The sequence below is a fragment of the Aricia agestis genome, chromosome 8, assembly GCF_905147365.1.
Source record: "Aricia agestis chromosome 8, ilAriAges1.1, whole genome shotgun sequence".
In the NCBI taxonomy this organism is placed as follows: Eukaryota; Metazoa; Arthropoda; class Insecta; order Lepidoptera; family Lycaenidae; genus Aricia; species Aricia agestis.
The window spans coordinates 13,740,872-13,765,436 of record NC_056413.1 but is presented as its reverse complement, the minus strand read 5'-3'; the positions used below and the strand labels follow the sequence as shown (position 1 = coordinate 13,765,436).

The 24,565-nt window shown below is 34.0% G+C and overlaps 4 protein-coding genes across 4 annotated transcripts; 2 read left to right on the top strand and 2 right to left on the bottom strand.

Annotated features, from left to right (window-relative positions):
- Positions 1-100: 100 nt before the first annotated feature.
- LOC121729555 (NADH dehydrogenase [ubiquinone] 1 beta subcomplex subunit 8, mitochondrial) lies at positions 101-1,086 on the bottom strand. The gene is made up of 3 exons (XM_042118109.1): positions 928-1,086; positions 634-851; positions 101-372 (listed from the first exon to the last, which is right to left on the bottom strand). The coding sequence occupies exons 1-3, from the start codon at positions 1,013-1,015 to the stop codon at positions 157-159; spliced, it is 522 nt and encodes a 173-aa protein (XP_041974043.1). The 5' UTR covers positions 1,016-1,086; the 3' UTR covers positions 101-156.
- Positions 1,087-9,576: 8,490 nt separating this feature from the next.
- LOC121729613 (protein-associating with the carboxyl-terminal domain of ezrin) lies at positions 9,577-14,502 on the top strand. Its single transcript, XM_042118184.1, has 7 exons — positions 9,577-9,921; positions 10,014-10,199; positions 11,512-11,651; positions 11,731-11,840; positions 11,924-12,253; positions 13,418-13,605; positions 13,680-14,502. The coding sequence occupies exons 1-7, from the start codon at positions 9,709-9,711 to the stop codon at positions 14,421-14,423; spliced, it is 1,911 nt and encodes a 636-aa protein (XP_041974118.1). The 5' UTR covers positions 9,577-9,708; the 3' UTR covers positions 14,424-14,502.
- A 2,872-nt stretch (positions 14,503-17,374) lies between these two features.
- Positions 17,375-18,526, bottom strand: LOC121729614 (1-acyl-sn-glycerol-3-phosphate acyltransferase alpha). The gene is made up of 5 exons (XM_042118185.1): positions 18,336-18,526; positions 18,123-18,256; positions 17,861-18,042; positions 17,618-17,783; positions 17,375-17,534 (listed from the first exon to the last, which is right to left on the bottom strand). Exons 1-5 carry the CDS (start codon positions 18,524-18,526, stop codon positions 17,380-17,382), a joined length of 828 nt encoding a protein of 275 aa, XP_041974119.1. The 3' UTR covers positions 17,375-17,379.
- Positions 18,527-18,799: 273 nt separating this feature from the next.
- LOC121729798 (60S ribosomal protein L5) lies at positions 18,800-21,927 on the top strand. The gene is made up of 7 exons (XM_042118424.1): positions 18,800-18,911; positions 19,341-19,454; positions 19,538-19,687; positions 20,197-20,357; positions 20,629-20,787; positions 21,078-21,195; positions 21,698-21,927. The coding sequence occupies exons 1-7, from the start codon at positions 18,909-18,911 to the stop codon at positions 21,890-21,892; spliced, it is 900 nt and encodes a 299-aa protein (XP_041974358.1). The 5' UTR covers positions 18,800-18,908; the 3' UTR covers positions 21,893-21,927.
- The last annotated feature ends 2,638 nt before the right edge of the window (positions 21,928-24,565 follow it).

Here is a 24,565-nt window from a genome sequence, read left to right as displayed (position 1 = left end):
CCGAGAAGTATTATGGAATATTAACACCTCCATCGTGGGTGCGGCAGCTGGCTGCCGCTTGGGGATTGATGGGTTAAAAAGTATTGTTATAAAAAAATTGTTTAATGAATCAATCTATTTTCAACATAATATTACACATATCTTGAAAGTTCTACTTTATTCTTTTGCAGTAAACAGGTAGTGGGGTCCATCTCTGGGAAACTGCTTAGCAACAACTGGTCTTCCAATTTTATAATCCTCAAGCCACCAAAAAAGCAGGAAGCTTCCGCCAACTACACCAAAGAACCATACCAACATTTCAGACGCTGGAACTCTTGGCCTCATACTTATATCGTAACGATCTTCACCAATAATTTCATGTTTCACATGGAACTGAAAGAAAATTTACTTTTATTATTAACACAACTCCCAAGAGGCCACATGTGTGATGTGGTAGTAACATGTTACTAAGTAATCCCTTTATATTAAAAAGATCTATGTTGTCAATATCAATATAACCGTTACACTATGCATTGTCTATAATGTATATTAGAGATTACTGTCAAGCACATTTACAAAACATTGTTCAAATAATCATGTGAAGGTATATTATTATTAAAATATGGAAATTAATAAACTATTATAAATACATACCGGTTCATTGAAATTTCTTTTAAATTCTGGATAATCGTAAGGGTAGAAATTATCCTTCGAATCGGCACCAATGTCAGGCATTTTTGGATAGTCTCCATATCCCATCTCTTCAGGGTAAGGTTCATATTCCTCTATCGATAACTTGTATTTTTTTGCAGCTGCAGCGCGTTCTTCAGCGGTCTTTGGATACGGACCCGGTTTGTATTGATAATTCCAGTCTAAAATATATTAACCTTATGACGTAACTCGAATCATTGTAGAAAACAAATATTTTGTTGAGTGCACAATACTTACGGTTTCGTGTGGCATTGCAAAAAATTTCTAAGGACTTTCTCACGTTATTAGGTCTCAATATTGACTTTTTTATCAAAGCCAATGCCATTATTACGAGGAATTAATTAGGAAATCTGAATTTAGTGATTTTTATCCCCTTTGGGACCTTGTCATTTGTCACATATCCACAGATTACTAGTATATATTTGCACTTATCTCGTTCTTCATCTTCTTCTTTACAAATGGCCGACTCAGTGAGTTGCCAATGTCAGAGTGGTTTGAAAGACTTTGCTCCATAGATAAAGTATTATAGTATAGATGTAGTCTTAGCCCGTCATCGCGTGGCCATTTTGTGCTTATTTTCATACAATTAGTGTGCGTTTATATTCTTGAATATTTCTATTTGTCGATTATTTCGAAGCACATTATGATAGAAGAAAGAAATTCAATTAGTTCATGATATTGATTAACTATAGTTCAAGTGATGAGAATCCGTAAACACACGTAAAAAGCTATGCAATTTTTATGGGCAAATTATTAATTGATGTGACATTTTTAGCACTAATGCCTTATATAGCACGAATAAGGGATTAATAAACTTATAAATTATCTTTTTAGCTTACAAAAATACCGATTGAAATGCCCAAAAAACGTTGTTCAAAACTTACGTATTTAATGTTAAATCCACGTGTTTGAGGTATTCTTTGACCATTCTTATGGTTTATTATTTAGCGGAACCACAAAACTCAACAATATCTAGCATTAAATGTTCACTAAAAACCTTTATTAACGCTTTTATTACATGAAATATGCAGACCGACTCCTTTGTTATGTCCTAGTAAGTAGGACATAACATTACACGCTTTTGACGCTTATACACCGATATAAGGCTCTCTCCAGTCTATAGTAGCTCAATACTTTGCTCTATGAAATGAAGGTCTGGTGAGGTAACAAGTGTACGGTTAGTCAGTTACAAAATTACCTACCTATTTACAGGAGTTGATTGACCTAAAACAAACACAAAAACAAATGTTAGTAGAAACATCACAATCTAATAGAGTCTGAGTAGCGAAAGATGAGACTGGAAAAAGGCGGCAAATTAAAAAAAAGGCCTCTTGGATATCTCTAGTGGCGCGGCGAGTGGCAGATTCAGGCAACACGTGGGTGTCAGAATGCGATCAGCTGTGAAATACGGTTTACTTTGGGTTTACTAGTTAAAAATGAAAACACGTTGAAAACGTTAAAAAGTGCTCTGAATAAGGAAAATATGGGCTGTACGAGGTACTGTTGTGTTCATAAACCTATAATGCTAGTTGTGTTGTAGGGTGCAAAAATTCCCAATCTCGGTTTCGTGAATTAACGTTTTATCCGTTTCTGAGACGGAATTGGGAAACGTATCGAAATCAACATGCCGATTTTTAATCATGCTTAAATGTAAATCTCGCATGAATATTTATAAAATATCACATGCAAGTTATTTTTAATACCATTGTTTTATGTATAATAATATATTGTAATTGAAAAAACGATATAAATAAAATTATTGTCGGTTCAATATTTATTACTAATTCCTTCAATATTCACTTTCGCATTTATAATATTATCATACTAATATTATACTAATTACTGATATTAAAAATTTACTAATAATATTATAAGTGCGAAAGTGTGTCTGTCTGTTACCTCTTAACGCCTAAACTGCTGAATAGATTTTGCTGAAATTTGGCATGGATAACTCCATAATATATTCCCGAAAAAGGACATAGACAGTGGCGTAACTATAAAATCCGGGGCCCGTGGCAAATTGATGGGGCTCTATCAGTAAAAATCGTCACGTTTATAATAAACAATATTATGTACTTAAAAATTTTTGCCCATTTGGGTTGGGGGCCCGGGGCATTTTGCCAGCCCTATATTTACGCCACTGGACATAGGATACTTTTTGTCTCGGGAAAATGTACGGTTCCTGAAACCCGCGCGGTTACTCCGTTGTGCAAGAGTTATGGCACAACGGAGTTGCGGGCGTCATCTAGTAAATTTATTATATTACATATTAATCATAAAAATCAAAGAAAAATTTATTTGATACTGAAATGCATCTGCATTTTCCATTTTTATTTTGCATGTATGGTTGAAAAGTTGCTGAAAAATGAAAATATATAATTTGCTTAGATTATTCAATACATAGCTCCACTTTTACGTCGTACAGTCGATTACCTACTCTGGTCTGTGGTATTACTTTTACACGGATGATTCGTTCTCCTCATGAACATTATTGCTTTGGAATTCGTTTGTGCTCTATAATTTTTAATTAGGTAAACAACCTGTTTTTAGTAATAAGTAATAACTAAGAAGATGACCTTACAAATAAATAAATACAAAGTAAAAATCATATTCAATGAATTTGAAAGAATATTTCATGACCGTGTATATTTAAGTAAATACATATAGCTTTCGATACAGATTTTCCGCGGAAAAAGTCTGTGGAAATATTCCGAAATCCAAACCTAATAGTAATTTGGCTCATTACTTTTTATTGTGCTAAAAATATAAACAATTACCAAAAAAGTGCAGTGACTTGTATGAGAATCATATGAGAAAAAATTTCGGCCATAGTTATGGCACAACGGAGACCCGCGCGATTACTCCGTTGTGCAAGAGTTCTTGCACAACGGAGTAATCGCGCGGGATTCGGGGACCGTACATTTTCCCGAGACAAAAAGTATCCTATGTCCAGCGGCGTAAATATGTGGCTGGCAAAATGCCACGGGCCCCCGACCCAAATGGGCAAAAATTTTTAACTACATAATATTGTTTATTATAAACGTGACGATTTTTACTGATAGAGCCCCATCAATTTGCCACGGGACCCGGATCTTATAGTTACGCCACTGTCTATGTCCTTTTACGGGACTCTTAGGAATATATTATGGAGTTATCCATGCCAAATTTCAGCAAAATCTGTTCAGCAGTTTAGGCGTTAAGAGGTAACAGACAGACACACTTTCGCACTTATAATATTATTAGTAAATTAGTAATATCAGTAATTAGTATATTAGTATTATAATATTATAAATGCGAAAGTGTGTCTGTCTGTTACCTCTTAACGCCTAAACTGCTGAATAGATTTTGCTGAAATTTGGCATGGATAACTCCATAATATATTCCCGAAAAAGGACATAGACAGTGGCGTAACTATAAAATCCGGGGCCCGTGGCAAATTGATGGGGCTCTATCAGTAAAAATCGTCACGTTTATAATAAACAATATTATGTACTTAAAAATTTTTGCCCATTTGGGTTGGGGGCCCGTGGCATTTTGCCAGCCCTATATTTACGCCGCTGGACATAGGATACTTTTTGTCTCGGGAAAATGTACGGTCCCCGAATCCCGCGCGATTACTCCGTTGTGCAAGAGTTATGGCACAACGGAGTTGCGGGCGTCATCTAGTAAATTTATTATATTACATATTAATCATAAAAATCAAAGAAAAATTTATTTGATAATGAAATGCATCTGCATTTTCCATTTTTATTATGCATGTATGGTTGAAAAGTTGCTGAAAAATGAATGAATGTCCATTGGCGTAAATATAGGGCTGGCAAAATGCCACGGGCCCCCAACCCAAATGGGCAAAAATTTTTAAGTACATAATATTGTTTATTATAAACGTGACGATTTTTACTGATAGAGCCCCATCAATTTGCCACGGGCCCCGGATTTTATAGTTACGCCACTGTCTATGTCCTTTTTCGGGAATATATTATGGAGTTATCCATGCCAAATTTCAGCAAAATCTATTCAGCAGTTTAGGCGTTAAGAGGTAACAGACAGACACACTTTCGCACTTATAATATTATTAGTAAATTAGTAATATCAGTAATTAGTATAATATTAGTATGATAATATTATAAATGCGAAAGTGAATATTGAAGGAATTAGTAACAAATATTGAACCGAAAATAATTTTATTTATATCGTTTTTTCAATTATAATATATTATCATACATAAAACAATGGTATTAAAAATAACTTGCACGTGATATTTTAGAAATATTCATGCGAGATTTAGATTTAAGCATGATTAATAATCGGCATGTTGATTTCGATACGTTTCCCAATTCCGTCTCAGAAACGAATAAAACGTTAATTCATGAATCCATGATTGGGATTTTTTGCACCCTACAACACAACAGTACCTCGTTCCGCCCTATCCAGAGCACTTTTTAACGTTTTCAATGTGTTTTCATTTTTAACGTATATAGTATTTTGCTATCGATAGTATAGTCCGTTCGAGTTATTTTACCTCAGTTTCTTTATGAAATAAATAATATGCAACTTTGACAGATTTGTATTTCAAATTAGGTATCATAAATTTTGGTGACGATTGAAAAGTAGATACACATTTTCTTTTGGAATCATTTTTCAATCGTCGGATATGTTATGACATGAGGTTCTTATAGGGGTAAATAATATACACATAACACATTATAAAGTTACTTATTTATTACTCAGGTAAAATCTATCTCGTAAATCAGCCCTTACATTGAAAGTAAACGTTGAAAGTAAACAACACACAAAGTATATTATATTTTATTCTTAAATTAAATACATATATAATAATAAAATAAATAATAATAATAAAATAAATACTTAACATAAAATATCATAATATGTTTTATTACAATAATTTTTAACCGACTTCCAAACAGGAGGAGTCTAGACGTTCGGCTGTAGATATATTTTTTATGTATGTTCAACGATTACTCCGCCGTTTATGAACCAATTATCAAAAATTTTCTTTTGTTGTACATTGTATTGTTCCGAGTAGTTATCATGTTCACAAAAGTGGTGGTCTGGTAATGGAAACCATGAGAAATCGAGGTGACTCCTTTATATTCAAATGGGAACATATTATGGTCCCAGAAAACGTTCAAAATCTTTCGATTAATAAATTTAAAAAAGGAATCAAAGAACGTTTTGTGCCAAAGCCTATTATAAGGTCAATGATTTCATAAGCGATGGCACATCTTGGGAGTAGAATGCTGAATGACTGCTAGCAAGGCTACTTCTACATGACTTACAATTATTATGTGTCTATCTATGTTTACATTGTATAATTTTTAGTTACAGCATTGTAAATTTTATTTTAAAAGATTATTTTTTTTCTCACCTTTTTTGGTAAAAAGTGGGCCCCGTGCGAGTTTATTACGCCGGTTCTTCTCGTCGGCTTAGTACCCGAACCGGTGGTAGGCACCATGTATTCTGAAAATATATTTTATTTAAGATTTGTTCAGAAATAAAGCAATTTTGATTTTGATTTTTTTTAACACCAACTGTAAGTATAGAAAACGTTAAGGCCAGCTAAAAAGAGTAAAATTATTATTTTTTAAACAAAAAATTAAAACCGACTTCCAAGGTAACGGCAATAGTAATATTATACTTAAATGAACTAAAAAGTATTAAATAATTCTTATTCTGTACTCAGTATTAATTCTGTTCTCAATCTTCATTATTTTTGCAATCGGTACCAGCTAACCTAATCGGCAGTTCTGACAGAATAGGTATAACTGCAACTTATATACTTAGGACTGGTACCGACTTCAAAATTATGAACATTGAGTACAGAATAAGGATTATTTAATACTTTTTAGTTCCTTTAAGTATAATCTTAAATGAACTAAAAAGCAATAATTGCTTATAATTGCCTATTTTTAATAATTGCTTCAGTAACAAGTGCAACAGTATGTCAAACTTACTGGTACAAATAAAGTTGGGATAGCTCCTTTAACCAACATAGTATTTATTCTACTTTTTCTTTAAACAATTTCAATGAAATGTTTGCTACATATTGTTGAATTTTTCTTGGGATTCCAACCAACACGCCCAATTAATTTCAGCCATTCCTCTTATTAGAGGATCTTGAGGGAATCTGTAAAACAAATGATTATGATATATAAATATAAACCTTCCTCTAGTTTTAGAGTCACTCTATATTATAGTAGTTATATTATATTAGCTATTAAATAAATAAATAATAAAAATAAATAAAAATTCGGACGCCCCGCCCCGCTCATACATTTTGACACGTCAGAAATTCTTTTAGTATGATGGGTCTACAACAAAATGTATGAACAGAGTGCGTTCCGCCGGGCGTCCGAATTTTGCTGATCAGAAATTTCGGATAATGTGCGGCCGGGCTTAAGTTGGTAAATATAAAGGTAAATGATTTTTATTTTAGTTTTATGTTAATGTAAAATATCGATAAGCATATCGATAAATTTGATTCAAGCACTAGCGTATATGTAAAAAATTTTGATGAAAAATTTTTCTTCAAAATTTGTGTAATTTAAGAACAATAGTACCTTTAGTTACGCAAAATATGAAAGTAAAAGGGAGGATTCACAATATTTTATTTGAAATAGAGAACTAAAGACAGAATATAGCAAAAATAAACACTTCGTAGCCATTAGGACATGAAGATTAATTACCTGTGAAATGTATATTTTTCAGGATTATTCTTATGATTTACACTGCTAACACTTACAGCACAAGTCATCATTTTTAAATATAATAATATTTATTAAAAATAACAAACAAATTGAACAATATATTGGAAATACCGAAAGGGCATAAAAACGACTGACGACTTTTGACGACCTGTCAAATAAAAGTGATTACAATTTTCATTAGACTGCCTCTCTCTTTTCATCTTGTTATAATTCCATAAAGGATTTTCTTCTCTCTCGCACTCTTTGTTGGTCTTTAGCATTATAGGTTTACAGATTCCCTCAAGATCCTCTAATAAGAGGAAAATGGCTGAAATTAATTGGGCGTGTTGGTTGGAATCCCAAGAAAAATTCAACAATATGTAGCAAACATTTCATTGAAAGTTTTTAAAGAAAAAGTAGAATAAATACTATTTTGGTTAAAGGAGCTATCCCAACTTTATTTGTGCCAGTAAGTTTGACATACTGTTGCACTTGTTACTGAAGCAATTATTAAAAATAAGCAATTATTGCTTTTTAGTTCATTTAAGATTATACTTAAATGAACTAAAAAGTATTAAATAATCCTTATTCTGTACTCAATCTTCATAATTTTGAAGTCGGTACCAGTCCTAAGTATATAAGTTGCAGTTATACCTATTCTGTCAGAGAACTGGCGATTAGGTTAGCTGGTACCGATTGCAAAATAATGAAGATTGAGAACAGAATTAATACTGAGTACAGAATAAGAATTGTCATTAACTTGGAAGTCGGTTTTAATTCTTTGTTTAAAAAATGATAATTTTACTCTTTTTAGCTGTCCTTAAGGTTTTCTATACCTACAGTTGGTGTTTTAAAAAATCAAAATCAATTGCTTTATTTCTGAACAAATCTAAAATAAAATATATTTTCAAAATACATGGTACCTACCACCGGTTCGGGAACTAAGCCGACGAGAAGAACCGGCGTAAGAAACTCGCACGGGGCCCACTTTTTATCAAAAAAAGTGAGAAAAAAAAATCTTTTAAAATAAAATTTACAATGCTGTAACTAAAAATTATACAATGTAAACATAGATAGATACATAATAATTGTAGCCTTGCAAGCAGTAATTCAGCATTCCCAAGATGTGCCATCGTTTATGAAATCATTGACCTTATAATATGCTTTGGCACAAAACGTTCTTTGACTACTTTTTTTAATTTATTAATCGAAAGATTTTGAACGTTTTCTGGGACCATTATACGTTCCCATTTGAATATCAAGGAGTCAACTCGATTTCTCATGGTTTCCATCACCAGACCACCACTATTGTGAACATGATACCTACTCGGAACAATACAATGTACAACAAAAGAAAAAAATTGAAAATCGGTTCATAAACGGCGGAGTAATCGTTGAACATACATAAAAAATATATCCACAGCCGAATATCTAGACTCCTCCTGTTTGGAAGTCGGTTAAAAATAATTATAATAAAAAATTATATATGATGATATTTTGATATTTTATGTTAAGTATTTAATTTAATAATAAAATATAATATACTATGTGTGTTGTTTACTTTCAACGTTTACTTTCAATGTAAGGACTGATTTACCAGATAGATTTTACCTGAGTAATAAATAAGTAACTTTATAATGTGTTATGTGTATATTATTTACCCCTATAAGAACCTCACGTCATAACATATCCGACGATTGAAAAATCATTCCAAAAGAAAATGTGTATCTACTTTTCAATCGTCAGCTTTTTTTGCCAATTAAAATTTATGATACCTAATTTGAAATACAAATCTGTCAAAGTTGCATATTATTTATTTCTTATAGAAACTCAGGTAAAATAACTCGAACGGACTATACTATCGATAGCAAAATACTATACTATCGATAGTAAAATATACATCACTAGCACACGCACACATTGACAGATCGAAAATGGTCACGCATTTTCGGGTTGTCATGTGGTCTTTACGACAGTATATATTAAGTCTATGGATTTTGGTGTGGCAAGTGGCAACACTGGTATCACCTCAAATGTGCCACAGCCCACAATTTTAAACTAGTAATCTGTGAATGTGCCCATCAATTTTATGTCAAATTTTGTTCTGAAATTGATATATTTATTATTTTGTAAAAACCAAAAAAAAATTAAGAATCATCATCTATAGATTTTAAAATATCGTTAAATACGATATGAAAAAAAATGAAATAAGTAAAACATTACAGATTCTTAAAGATAACGAAATATTATAAATAATTTGTGGTGGTGGTAAAAATTGGAAATAGTTCAGTAAGAATTCACAATATACCATATGATGGGCAACGAGTCATCACAATTAAACAGTTTAAACATTGAAACCAAAGCTAACGAAACTACAGACTTTTGGTCTCACCATCAAGCAACTATTAGCGATAGTTGCAGGTTTTTTAGCCTAAAAGGCGATGGCTCTGTCTCAGTTTTTAAAGGGAAAGCGGTAGCTGGGCCTCTATGGAACATTTCCATGCCACTTGAAAAGTTTACAAATGTAAGTAGAATCTAGTAGTAGAATCTGCCAATAATTAAAAATAGTTATGTGCTGAACTTTACATATGGTACTTAACTTTTACTTTTTTGTAGAACCTTCTCAAGTACCGCCATCCCTATATTGTAAGATACATATCTTCTTGGCAACAAAAGTCTACTTTCCATTTAGTAACGGAGTATGTGCAACCTTTATCTCAAGTTGTACCTACACAAACTCCTTTACAAATATGTATTGGATTGAATAATATTCTTCAAGCGCTGGTCTTTCTTCATGAACAGGTAATTATATGAATGTATAAAATGTAAAGTGAAAATATTTTATACTTTTTTACATTAAATAAATTAATGAATAGTGTGTATAGTAATGACTTAAAGTTCTGTAGAGCCTAGGCCAATTCCTATCTTCTAGATATCTGGGGGCACGGGAGCGCCCCCGCCAAGATGAGCCAAGCAAAGCGCACAAGGGCACCTACCTTTTCTCGAAACGTTTCGTCATATTTTTGAACCCTCGTAACTTTGGTTTGAATAATGTCAGATAGTTGATATTTTTAAGATATAATGACATGGGTATAGTTGTTAAATGAGCAAATTTTGAATATCATAGCTATTATACTTTAGATTTTATAGGTGTCCAAAAATCCACAATTTGGTCACTGACTCACCGATCATCAAAACTGTTAGGGTACTTCCTGAAGTCTTAGAAAGCTGAAATTTGGTATGTAACATAATATTAGTACTGAAACAACATAAAAATTATCAAACCCAACTTAACCTATACCCATACCATTATAGAGCAAAATTAGGCAAAAATTTGTGTTTTTTGTATAGGAGCCCCCCTTAATTTTTTATTTTATTTTAATATTATTATTAAATATTAAAGTAGACATATAACTAAGGACTTTGAGAAAAAATCAAGTACCTACCTGTTGCCATTATTTATATAGAGCAAAAAAGGCCAAAAAAATCACGTTTGTTGTATGGGAGCCCCCCTGTTGTAACAGCGGCAACAGATATACATAATCTGTGAAAATTTCAACTCTCTAGCTATTACTGTTCTTAAGTTACAGCCTGGAGACAAACAGACGGACAGACATCGAAGTCTCAGTAATAGGGTCCCGTTTCTACCCTATGGGTACGGAACCCTAAAAAATGAACCAAAAGAAAAACAACGTAAACCAGCTTACAAAAAGAAGTGAAATCCCACCAAAAACATTTTCATGTAAAAATGTTGCCAAGATGAGAACATAATATTATAGTTCGTCGTGTCAAAAAGTAGTGAGATCTCATGTAGAGCCAAGTTTCTAACCTTACATACTCAACCCTAAATCTAAAAACCTTAATTTTACCCTAAAGCGCGGCAAAATATTTGATAATAATATTATAGGGTTGAGTAGGTAAGGTTCTAACTTGGCTCTACATGAAATCTCACTACTTTTTGACACAACGAACTATAATATTATGTTCTCATCTTGGCAACATTTTTACATGAAAATGTTTTTGGTGGGGTTATATCTGGTTCTCAAATGGTTTTCTTTGATGCTTTTAGCTGTAGGTGTCCAATTCATAATTATTAATTTACTTCATGTTACAGGGTTCTGTTTCTCATAACAATGTGAGCATATCATCAGTCTATGTGTCAGGAGATGGACAATGGAAGTTAGGAGGCCTACAATATCTATGCTCCTTCAAAGAATTGACTCCTGCATACCTAAAACATGCAAGGATACATAGGTAGGATCTAGGGTAATCAACATAATGCCAACATTTTTAAAATATTGTGACATTCTACATAATAAAAATTTTGTTTTAGGTATGATAAAGCAATAGATCCTAATGAGGAATCTAATAAAATAATTACTAAAGTAGACCAATTTGGATATGGTGTACTGGTAGAAGATGTATTTAAAAATCACAGAGATGGTAATACAATATTAATTTATATTTCTGTAAGTAACACAACAAGACATGGTTAATGATTAAACTATATCAATATTATTTTACAGAGGACGTTCCTCATTTGAAGGAGTTTAGAAAGTATTGCAGAGATGTTTTGCAGCACATTGACCCTCAAAGACGACCAAACTTATCTGAAGTTTTAAACCATGATTTCTTCAATCATAACTTCATTTCAATGTACAAGTTTCTAAATATTTTGCCATTAAAATCTGAAGATGAGAAGAGCGAATTTTTCATGCAAATTCTGTCAAATCTTGAAAATTATGATGAAGAAACAGTAGCAAAACAGTTTGGAGGATTATTGTTGTCTAGGCATACCCTATTAGATCATACAGCAAGAGAATATGTCTTGCCATTTATATTGAGACCTAAAAAAGGTTTGTATATTAAACATACATTAACCTCTTGAACCCCACCGACACCGTAACAAGCCACCCGTAAAAATACCTCTGTGTACCACCGGCTCGTTATTTTGTAACTTATTTCAGCGTGTATAAGATTAAATTTCGTTTGTTCTATGCATTATTTTTAAGAGTACGAAGTTGGCTACAAAAAGAACTCACTAAATCAGTTCCTGATTGGCGCAGTTTTGTAAAACTTGAAAAAAATTTTTAGAAAAATTTAAATGGCGCCATAGATAGAACGCGGTAGGCATAGGCTCAATAGAATTTTGACATCCCGGTATTCGAGAGGTTAAAAAAAACAGTTTTTATTAATACCTCGATTGTGGGAATTGCAGACAATAGATTTTCAATTTTTATGCGGGAGGTTGTGTCAACAAAATTGTGCACGAGTCTACAAAATGTGACCCGAATACATGCATACTTGATGCATATATTCTGTATACAATTTTGTGTAAATATAGTAGTGACAATTAATGTCAACGGCTTTATTTCGTAAAGAAGGAGGGGCATTTCGTACCCACCAATGTAGCACGTTGAGACATATACCAAATGAAAGGGCTTAAAAAGTTGAACATTTTATTGTATGACGATAAAACTCTAAACCATGGGAGAAAAAAGTTAATGAGGGTTGAAGGTAAAACAAAATCACAAAAAAACATCCTGTATTATTTCATCCCTTCCCTTCCCTACCCTCCCCTATTACCCTATTCCCTATTAAAAGGCCGGCAACGCACATGCAGCTCTTCTGATGCTGCGAGTGTCCATGGGCGACGGAAGTTGCTTTCCATCAGGTGACCCGTTTGCTTGTTTGCCCCCTTATTTCATAAAAAAAAAAAAATGATGCAATAATACAGGCTGTTTTTTGTGATTTTTTCTTACCTTCTAACCCCGTCAACTTTTTTCTCCCATGGTTTAGAGATTTTATGTGATACAAGAAAATGTACAGCTTTTCAAGCCCTTTCATTTGATATATTATGTCTCAACATGCTACAGCTTGGGTACGGGTCCCATACAAAAATGCCCCTTTTTCTTTGTGTTAGTGTTTCGTAGCTATTGTCATATTGTAGTGTGCGAAAAAGAACCAAATTCAAAACTATTTATTTTTAGATAATAATATATTATTATTCTATCTTTTAGATCGACCACAGCCAGGTGAACAGCCAGGTTTCTTTTCTATTGGAATTTTCAAAGAACATGTTAAGCCAAGATTGCTTCAGCTGTTTGGAGTTAGAGACATACAAATAAGAACCTTACTACTGTCACATTTTATGAAATTTGTTCATGTATTTACACATGAGGAGCTGTCACAACTTATTTTACCAGAGGTAATTAAGAGTTTTTACTTTTTAGCAAAGTTGTAAACCTTGATATTGTATTAATATCATGTTTCATTTTTCAGTTACTTCTGGGAATAAAAGACGTAAATGACAGTTTAGTATCCTCAACTCTAGTCTGTCTTAGTGAACTAGTTCCAATATTGGGTGCAGACAGTGTTGTGGGTGGAAAAAGAAGCAAACTCTTCATAGATGGGAAACCCAATTCTATAAAGAGTTTTGAGCCAAATAAATCTACTGAAGTTTTAAATACCACCACATTATTTCATCATGATAGTGAATTATGTTCTGTTATAGATCAAAGTATACTATTAAATGAGAGACCTACGCCAGTAGGTGGGGAGTCTTTTGAAAATGATGATCATGTGACTACTATGGAAGCGAGTAGAGATATAGAAACACAATCAGACAGCGAATGGGATGACTGGGATAATAAACAGCAAACAGGTTCGACAAACACCAATATTGTAGATATAGATTTTAAAGAGGTGCAACTAAACATTGAGGACACAATTTATGAAACACCTAATGTAAGCAATTCTCTGGTTCACGCAACCAATTTGGAACAAGCTGGATTTAATGCAAAACGCAACATCATAGATATATCAGAATTAGATATTAAAAATCAGAAAATTGAGATCTCAAAACGTAATGACGAATTTGACTTCTTTGCTGACATGACTCCAGTTATTGAAAAGCAAGAAGTTGCTCTTGTAGAAGAAAAAACTAACATAAGTACAAAATTAAATTTTGTGCCTGATGATAACTTGAATGGTGAAGAGGGATGGGGAGACAGTTGGAGTGATTAAATAAATTATTATCATAAATAATTTTATATCTTGCGTCTGTGATTTGTTTGAATATGTTAATGTTACATAGTTATTTTGGAATATCATGCTGGATATTCAAATATGTAATAAAATATTCATAAAACTCTAAGGGGGGTATTACATTATCATTTATATATGATCATATTATATAGGATCCAATATATATGATCATATCTGCATATTACATTATCATATTTCATTGATCCTATTTTACGTCATATGTGGTTTCAATAGCCAATGGAGAGCGCTAACACTGACAGGTATTGACGTCAGGGTTACTAGATCTCAGAGAATTCGATTTGTCAAAAGACATCGTCATTTTTAATATGGCTTGTTTTATGTTATTTCAGCAAGATTATCCAAGTATATAATTAGAAAAATAATTACATTACATTATTTGAAACATATTAACGAACAAGAAATTAAAAACTCTTTTTTATATTAAATAACTGGCAACACCTATTTCTATGACCGTATTGGATCCAATCTCTCAGCAAATGTCAAAAATCTATGATCAGGGAAGAAATGAATCATATGTCTATATTACATTATCCAATATCATTGACTCAATGACCTCGGATCCAATATATATGATAATCTAATATCCCCCTTGATCATAGATTTTTGACATTTGCTGAGAGATTGGATCCAATACGGTCATAGAAATAGGTGCTGCCAGTTATTAGTATAGGGGCAGCATCGTAGTATCATCCCTTTTTTCGATTGATTAAGGGATAACACTACGATGTTGCCACTTTTTAATTTCTTCACTTTCTAGACAGTATGGAGGGTAGATGGAGGAGAACTATCTTATATGGGGGATCCTCCAAGAGTGGCGCTAGCTGCAGCAAAGGGTATGTAATGAATGTAGCCATTGGTGACAAAATATAAATTGAAGTTAGCCGAATAGCCGAGTCACAGAATTACTGGGTTAATACCAATATATTTCGAAAAATATAAAGCTGCTAAATTATTTAAAATTTACCCTGTTGCTACTGTAGCGCCACCCTAATTTAATGCATTTCAGCTGACACTTTTTACATACAGAGATAGTTCTCCTCCATATACACTCCATACTAGACAGACTACCTTTAAATAATAATTATCCATACTAATATTATGTGAAAGTCTGTCTGTTACCTCTTCACTTCCTCTACTCTAACCGCTGAACGATTTTGCTGTTCCTGCGCGATAAACTAATTTTGAGTTGCGGGTGTCATACGAGGGCTGCTATTTATGTATCCGGAATTAAAAAAAGAAACAAACATATATCATTTAATATGGTTTTATTGCTTTTCAAAATATTCGCCGCGATGATCGACACACTTTTGCATACGCTGGAACCAATTTTCATAGCACTTTTTCCATTCTGATTGAGGTATCTCCAAAACGTGCATTTTGAACGCATCAACAGCCTCTTCGCGGCTCGAAAAACGTTGACCACGTAATTTGTTCTTCGCGTATGGAAATAAAAAGAAATCGTTAGGTGCCAAATCAGGGCGTGGCACGGCGGATGACCAGTCAATTCGATCTTTTGACCCTCCAAAAACTGAGTTGTTTCAGCTGAGGTGTGACAGCTAGCATTGTCGTGATGTAATATGATTCTGCGTTGTCGGTTGTCCTTTCTTATTTCTTCAAAGACTTCTGGTAAACAAATGGTCGTATACCATTCAGAATTAACCGTTTTACGATTCTCTAATGGCACTGTAGCCACATGTCCATTAATTCCAAAAAAACAGGCGACCATTTGCTTCAAAGTACTTTTTGCACGAGTAACTTTTGTTGGTTTCGGCTCATCTTGGAACACCCACACCGTTGACTGTTGTTTAGTTTCGGGGTCATATGCATAGATCCAAGATTCATCACCTGTGTAGATATTATAAACGGCTTTTGACGTACCACGGTTGTATTTTTTTATCATTTTTTTGCACCAATCGACACGAGCCCGTTTTTGATCGATTGTCAAGTTGTGCGGAATCCAATGCGAACATATTTTTTTTACAGCCAAATGTTCGTGTAATATCTTATGTATGCTCGTCATACTTATGCCTAAGGACGCCTCTATCTCGCGATATGTAACATGACGATCACGCATTATTAGTTCCCGCACAGCATCTATATTTTGTGGGACAACAGCTGTTTTTGGGCGACCTTCTTTATTTTCATCCGTGAGCATAGACCGCCCACGATTAAACTCACTGTACCAGTGATAAACAGTGGTTTTTGATGGTGCTTCATCTCCAAAAGTTGCGGTGAGTTGAATAAAGCACTGTTGTTGATTTAGCCCACGCCGAAAATCGTAGTAAATCATTGCACGAAAATGTTCATTAAATCAATGAAAAATAATCAATGAAAAATGAAGACACGCAATTTTCAAAATGACGCCACAATGGAAAAATAATTGACAGTCACATGAAACAAAATGTATTCTTCAACCAAAGAGTTCTATTTTCAAATGTTGTAATTACTTTTTAAATATTGTTCTTGTAAGTGGCCAGTTCCGGATACATAAATAGCAGCCCTCGTATTCTAGTATTAAATATAATGCACAATAATTCTTAAGTCTATGATTATTGATTTTTTTGTTATTTAGTGCAATGGCCAATGTGCATGTTATATTTTATTGATTATTTGAAATGACTTACATGATTTACAATAATATATTATATCATCAATTTTTCATAATACTTTTATTTAAAATGAAATGTTTTAATAAGTATAATGAATAATTTATCAAATTCATATTATAACTAGCCTGCTAAATTAACAATAGTACTAACAAAAGTTATATTGACTAGAAAACAAGCCTACTTAAAAACTAAGAAAACATTTGAAAATTCAACATGTAATACATAATTTTGGCAAAAAATACTTCTGGAACAAAATCCTTCTTAACATTATTATTAAAAACATAATATATAATATTATTCATAGATTATATAGCAACTTTATTCTGCTTAGCTAGATCTTTAGAAGTTTCATTAAATATATTTATCATCTGTTGGCGTGCCAAATCGGAAAGTGCTTCTAAATCATTTCGACTCATACCTTTGGTAGGAATTGGAGGTAAAGTTGTAATGACAACTTTTCCTAAAACCAAAACATACAAATTATATTTAAATACTTAATATAATTTTTTATTATGTTTAGTAAGTAAATAAAAAGGATCATACCTGGCTCAAAAGTTTTTGTTTCATTATCAAGGAAATAATATTGGCTAAATACTACAGGCAGTATTGGAATTTGGGCATCAATGGCTAGATAAAATGCCCCTTTTTTAAAAGGCTGTATACTACCCTTATTATATCGAGCTCCTTCGGGGAATATCCATAATTTAGTCTGCAAAAATAAATGATAGAATTATTATTTGATCATACATTTTTTGTGTACTTTACCTATACTTACCATTAACATACCTTTTCTTCAATTACTCTATCAGTAGCATCTTTCATAAGCTTTCGAGCTTTTTCGGTTTTTAACCGATCAATGAAAACTAGACCTGAAAGCCAGGCACCAAACCCAAAAGCACCAGCAAACATAAGTGGTCTTTTTGCAACCACAGTGCAGCGCTTCATACGAGGCCACATTTCAAACATTCCTGCAAATTTTAAATGTATAATAATAAATTAATTGTATAATTTAAATAGGACTTTGAATCTAAGATAATATTATTGTTACCTAAAATATCTAAAGAACTTTGATGATTGGATATAACTATGTAACATTGTTCATTGTCCCAATGTTCTAGACCTCGTAACTCCCATTCTATTCCAACAATATGCGATGCATAACGGCAAAATCTAGATGCTACACTGAAAATAAATATTATCAGTTGTGTGAAAATATTATTTTAGCGAAAACGTAACTTCATCAAAATAATCAATATTTTACATCAAGTTCGTAACATCACGAGGATATATTAATACAACAGGCAATAGAACTGTGCAGGTCACCAATACGTATGCATAATATAATAAAAACTTTAAGTAATATCGAAAGACATTGCTTTTTTCGTAAAGAAATGGCAAGGTAAATATAAAACCCGCCAAAAATAACTCAGGATATGAATAAGAGGAAGCCATAACGAACCATAGACTATAAAAGCCAAAATCCATAGATAATATACCTATTGTCTATGAATTAAAAGGATCACCACAGATGAAAAATATTTTATTAGGAGTCATAGTTCAACGAACTATAAACATCTCAGTATGAAGTATGAACTATGAATATTGAAGCCATGAAGTATGAACTTCATACTGAGCTGTCTATATCAGAAGCAGAACTTTATAGAAAAAATCATAATACCATAGTGTAGAGTCCTATTTACATATGTCTAATGTCATAGTGACAAATGACATTTGTAATGAGATTGACATTTGACGTGACTCTTTCAATCCCTTTTCTTTTTGTAGGTTACGTTGAGTGAGTAACCTACGCCCGTGATTTGGGATTTTTATAAAAATGGTAAGTCGCGTTCTTGAAATAACTTATTAGCTCGTTTAATTTCATGTTTTCATAAGTACATTTGGCAATTTTGGTTCCTATACTTTTGAGATTGTTACAATAATCTCGGATGTAAACGGCGCGGTGCTGAGCCGTCAATAAACTTCTCGGCGTTTACGGCATTAATTACAGCTTGTATTAGCTTGTGCTAATTTTATTAGTACAATAATAGCAAGATAATGTAAATGATGAAACACTGACACATGCGCGTCATCTGATATTGTCGGAAGATTTCACGTCGATATGCTTAACCATGTTCTATGCGTTTCGTAATATTGATGTGATATCGGAAGCAATTTCACTGATTATAAAGTGTCTCTGATAACTCCACTGCCTTTATTCAGCATAATGTAAATATTGGACAAAGTCAAAAAACTTCTAACTTTTCAGGCGTTCGTGAAAGTGGTTAAAAACAAGCAGTACTTTAAGAGGTACCAAGTCAAATTCAAGAGGCGTCGCGAGGGAAAGACTGACTACTATGCACGTAAACGCCTTATTGTACAGGTATGCACAATTTCTTACTAATTTCTTGTTTCTTTTATTGTAGAAGTTGCCATATGTTTGCTAATCAAGTAAATTAATTTCAGGACAAAAACAAGTACAATACGCCCAAATATCGTCTGATTGTACGTCTTTCCAACAAGGATGTTACATGCCAGGTCTCATACTCAAGAATTGAGGGAGACCACATTGTATGCGCAGCATACTCACATGAATTACCTAACTATGGTATCAAGGTAAGATTAATAGTTACTTTTTAATAATTATAATGTTACAAGTCCTAATACTCAAGTACCGTATACATAAAGCTAGGGTTGCCAGGCGTCTGGATAAAGCCGGACACCATTAATGGCCAAAATTAAGAGTTCGGCTTTTGTAGAGCCTTTAATCCATAACTTTATATAAAAATCCTACTAATAAATAAAAAATAAAATTGTATGTTAAATTGTTTTATTAAAACAGAAAATTACAAATGTATTACTACACTACTAAGTACTCAATAGCAGGAGTTTTTTGTAAAAATGTCTGGCTAAGCTGGCTGCTTTGTCCGGCTTTTCGGTTTAGCGATCTGGGAACCCTACATAAAGCTAATCTACAACTAAATGATGATTTTGAACGGGCGGTCTGAAGCACTGTACAATTGCAATCACCATGTTGCTATATGTTCAATACTGATTTGTAACAGAGAAAGCAATTTTTCTACATCGTAAAAATGACATTTTCAGCATAACTAAATTGTACACAGGTCGGCTTAACCAACTACGCAGCTGCTTACTGCACTGGACTGCTGCTGGCCAGACGTCTCCTGCAGAAGTTTGGTCTGGACTCCCTCTACACTGGTGCCACCGAGGTTACTGGTGACGAGTACAACGTAGAGCCAGTAGACAATGGCCCAGGTGCCTTTAGGTAAAATTAAAATATTAATTGACAAAGTATTGTCCTTTACCATAATGCACAATGCAATAATGATAGTTAATAATGATTTTCTTATATACTAAATTGGTGCTGGCTATTAAGTTTTGATTTTTATGATGATTTATTACGGGCGGACAGAATCCATATATCAAGGGACTTATGTGTAATGCTGCATTGTAATTTTTTGATTTATTTGACTTTTAATTGGTTGGTTAAAGGTTTATATTGTGTTCTTGTTCTAAAGAAAAAAATAAACTTTCAGAGCATACCTTGATGTGGGTCTTGCAAGAACCACAACTGGTGCCCGTGTTTTCGGAGCCATGAAGGGTGCCGTCGATGGTGGCCTTAACGTACCTCATTCCATCAAAAGATTCCCTGGCTATGATGCCGAGGCAAAGAAATTCAATGCTGAAGTTCATAGGTAAAGATGAATTTATTTTATTAACTTTCGGCTCCTATCATCCATTGGTAAATAGATAATACTATTTATTGATCAGCGTTTCTGGAGCTAAAGTATGCTACCAAACTATTGGTTGTGAAATTGCACTGTTTAAAGTGCTGTTAAACCGGTTTTGTAAACATTAATCTTCTATGTAATGCAACAATATATGGAAGGAAAGCAATTGCAAATGACAACAAACATTCTTATGTTAAACTTGTTTCTCTTTCATCAAGTTTAGTTTATCATAAAAGTAATGTTTTTATTTTTAGAGCACACATTTTCGGCCTACATGTTGCTGAATACATGAGAAACCTAGAACAAGAGGATGAGGACTCATTCAAAAGACAGTTTGGAAAATACATCAAGTGTGGAATCACAGCTGATGCGGTAAATATTTTATTTTAATTTTTGATCAATATAATTGAAGACATGAGTGAAAGAATACAATAACTAACATTTTGTGACATACAGACATTTACTCTTTTTTTCCCTTATAATTTGAACAAACCTTTAAACTTATCTACTTCATCACCTGGCTACACTTAAAATGTAGTTTTTTTTATATCAAATCATTTTTTGGGCACAAAAGCCTCAATTTATGCAAAAAAAAACGGCAACTGTTAATGTGTTCTACCACTCACGCCTTCAATATGTCTTGACAAAACCCAAAATTTTAAAATAACGTCCAACCAAATTACTGGTTTGTAAGTTTCATCTCTAGCTAGTGTCGAAGTTGGACTAAAGTATGAGCAGATTTATTCACTTATCTTCTTTGTATTTCGTATACTAAGGCAATTGTAAATTTGCGATAAACTCATCTTGTGAAAAACCTGTAATTACTAATTACCTTGTATTACGTATGCTACATAAATGTCTGTTTTTTTCACAGATCGAGGGTCTATACAAAAAGGCTCATGAATCTATCCGTGCAAACCCTGCCCATAAGAAGAAGGATGGCAAGAAGGACCCTGCCAAGCAGAAACGCTGGAACAAGCGCAAGCTGACCCTTGCAGAGAGGAAGAACAGGATAAAGCAGAAGAAGGAGTCCTTCCTCAAGCGATTGCAAGCGCAGGCCGAGGCGTAAATGATTGCCTGAATAAAACCAGCGTTGCATCTGTATGTGTTGTTTAATTGTTTAACTGACAAAATCCTTTAAGGCGATACTGGAGCACTAAAGCGACACTATGCGGTAGTCATGTGACACGCGACACGTTACATAGAATTGACGTTTGTAAGTTTTCAAATGTGAATCCCGTGAAGTGCCGCGCTGTGTTGCATTAATGCGTTCAAAGGTTTATACCATCATATTATCAGCTGCACTTAGCCTTGCACTGCAGCCTTTAAATTATCTATGAAGAGGTGTTTGTGTTCAATTTTTTCGACTACCTAATTCTAAGATTTTTATTATGAGTAGTCAATATTTAGCCAATTAGCCCATTTGTTTTAAACTATGAAGTACCGTACCAGAAGCGCGTGAGTAATAATAATAACTCATAAGTTTAGTATGAAGTTTGAAACAACGTCGACTGCGCCCATTGACTTTTATAGAGACTGCGCCACGCGTGTGCCCGCCGTCCGCCTCGCGTGTGACAGCCCGTTGGCCGTTGCCCGCGTCTGCGCTCCGTCACACGCGCCTGCGCTGCCCATACTATTTTTCATTATACACACGCGAGCGTGCGCCCGTGCGAGTTTTAGCGCTAAGCCAAAGGGCCAGTCCACACTCCACACGGCGCGTTGCGTCGTCGCAACACAAATATTTTGACGCATAGCCGGCCATCGCTAGTAGCTACCGTTATTACGAAGGAGTCCGTCAATAGTCAATACCCCCTCCCGTTGCGTTAGTTGGTTATTCGTAAACACCTTGGTTATATTTATGTAAAACAACGTAACGGCAGCGCTGCGTCGACGCAACGCGCCGTGTGACTGGCCCTAGGGTGGACGAAATGGGGACCGACTAACTCGGTGCAAACATTACAATATTTTCACTAGATTTTCACGCATGATGAATTTTCAACATGAGCTCTCTCTTTTTCTTCTTCTTCGACTCGACAGTTACGGTCTACATAGAAAGAGTAACATTATCAACTGTCAAAATATAAGGCATATTTTGACAGTTGATAATATATATTATATAGCATAACTCAATGGCAGGTATTACACGCATCAATATTATCACGGTTCCGTGATAATATTGATGCGTGTAATACCTGCCAATAGTCGTACATTTTTGTAGAAGTAAAAAAAGGAATGTCACGTAATGACATCGACAATCGACATGTCAAATGCCAATTATCAAAAAGAGGAAGACAAAATATGAGGGCACCATGAGGGCACTCTAGATCATTAAACCTATACCCCCTTATTAATAAACGTTGTATAAGCTTTGAATAGTTACACGATGTTTTGTCTTCTACAATCCAATTAAAAATGTCACTTGTGTGACAGGAACAAAACATGCATAACTATTCTAAGCTTATACAATGTTTATTAATAAGGGGGTTAATGTATATGTTAAGTCTATGCTCTAGACCACATTTTCTTCTTATGTCCAAGGAACCAACCTTCCCTGTATGATATCCTCCCCCCTACCATTCCTCGTCCTATCAATCTAAAATCTGTTTTGTCCTTTGTAAATTCTCCATTTGTTGAATGTTCTGTTCATATATACATACTAACAAAATAAAACTGTGAGGTGTGTACTTTAGAGGATCGGTCGGTCTCTCTAAGAGTTCACTAGAGGTCGGAGGAGTATTGAGTAAAACTCGATATACTGTGGTGAACTGAAGTGGTTTATTGAACTATCTGTGCGGTTTATATACAAAAATTTTACATAATTATTATTATTCTAAGTCTGTACAAAAATTAAAAGATTAATTTCTATTGGTTGTTACATATTAGAGAGAGACATAAAGAAAGGATAAAAATATTTACAAAATTAGAAAGGGAAAAAAAATTAATAAGAAATATTTACAAGCTAATTATGATTGCCGCGCGAGAAACTGGCCGCGCCGCAACTCGCGGCGCTGGCATCGCCCGAGTATAAATATGGGCTTTCGCGGGCCGCGAATTCAGTTCCAGCGTTGCCAGAATGTTACTTTTGTAACATTTTACGTTACTTTTGACCCTTGCATGTTACATTCATGTGACATGTCTAAAGATGTTACTTTTACGTTCCTTTTGGTACTTAATTGAAAAAAAAAAGATGTTTGAAACCAAAAATGCGAAAACGGAACGCACTAAGTTTTATTGAGTTTTTTCGTTACAGCTGACAAGGCTTTAAATGAACGTGGCAAAAAAAGGAACTAACGCTGCCATCATACAAAAACGCCAAACGTGGGCGGGGCCACGTTTATTTAAGTATTGTTTAATGATCTTGTTTCAGTTCATCTCTATATAACCCATAACCCCCCCCCCCCCCCCCCCCCCGGCATTTTATTATATAATACGAAATGTTACTTTTCCCCTCAATATGTTACTTTTCGCATGACAATATGTAACTTTCGAACATACAGCTCTGGCAACACTGTTCAGTTCGCCCGCGCGCGCCATTCCGTCGTCGTCTCGCTGCTGCTTGTCGCTGCGCCGGTAATAATAGTAGTGCCGCCATTTTGTGGAGATGTTATGAAACTCTGCAAACGCCATGAAGACCGTAGCCACGCTGCGAAGATCCCTCGCTCGACGTAGCCTCGATGTGAAGGCGCGTAGTGTTGTTGCGAAGAATTCTTATTAGAAAAACGCGTATTATTACACGGACAGT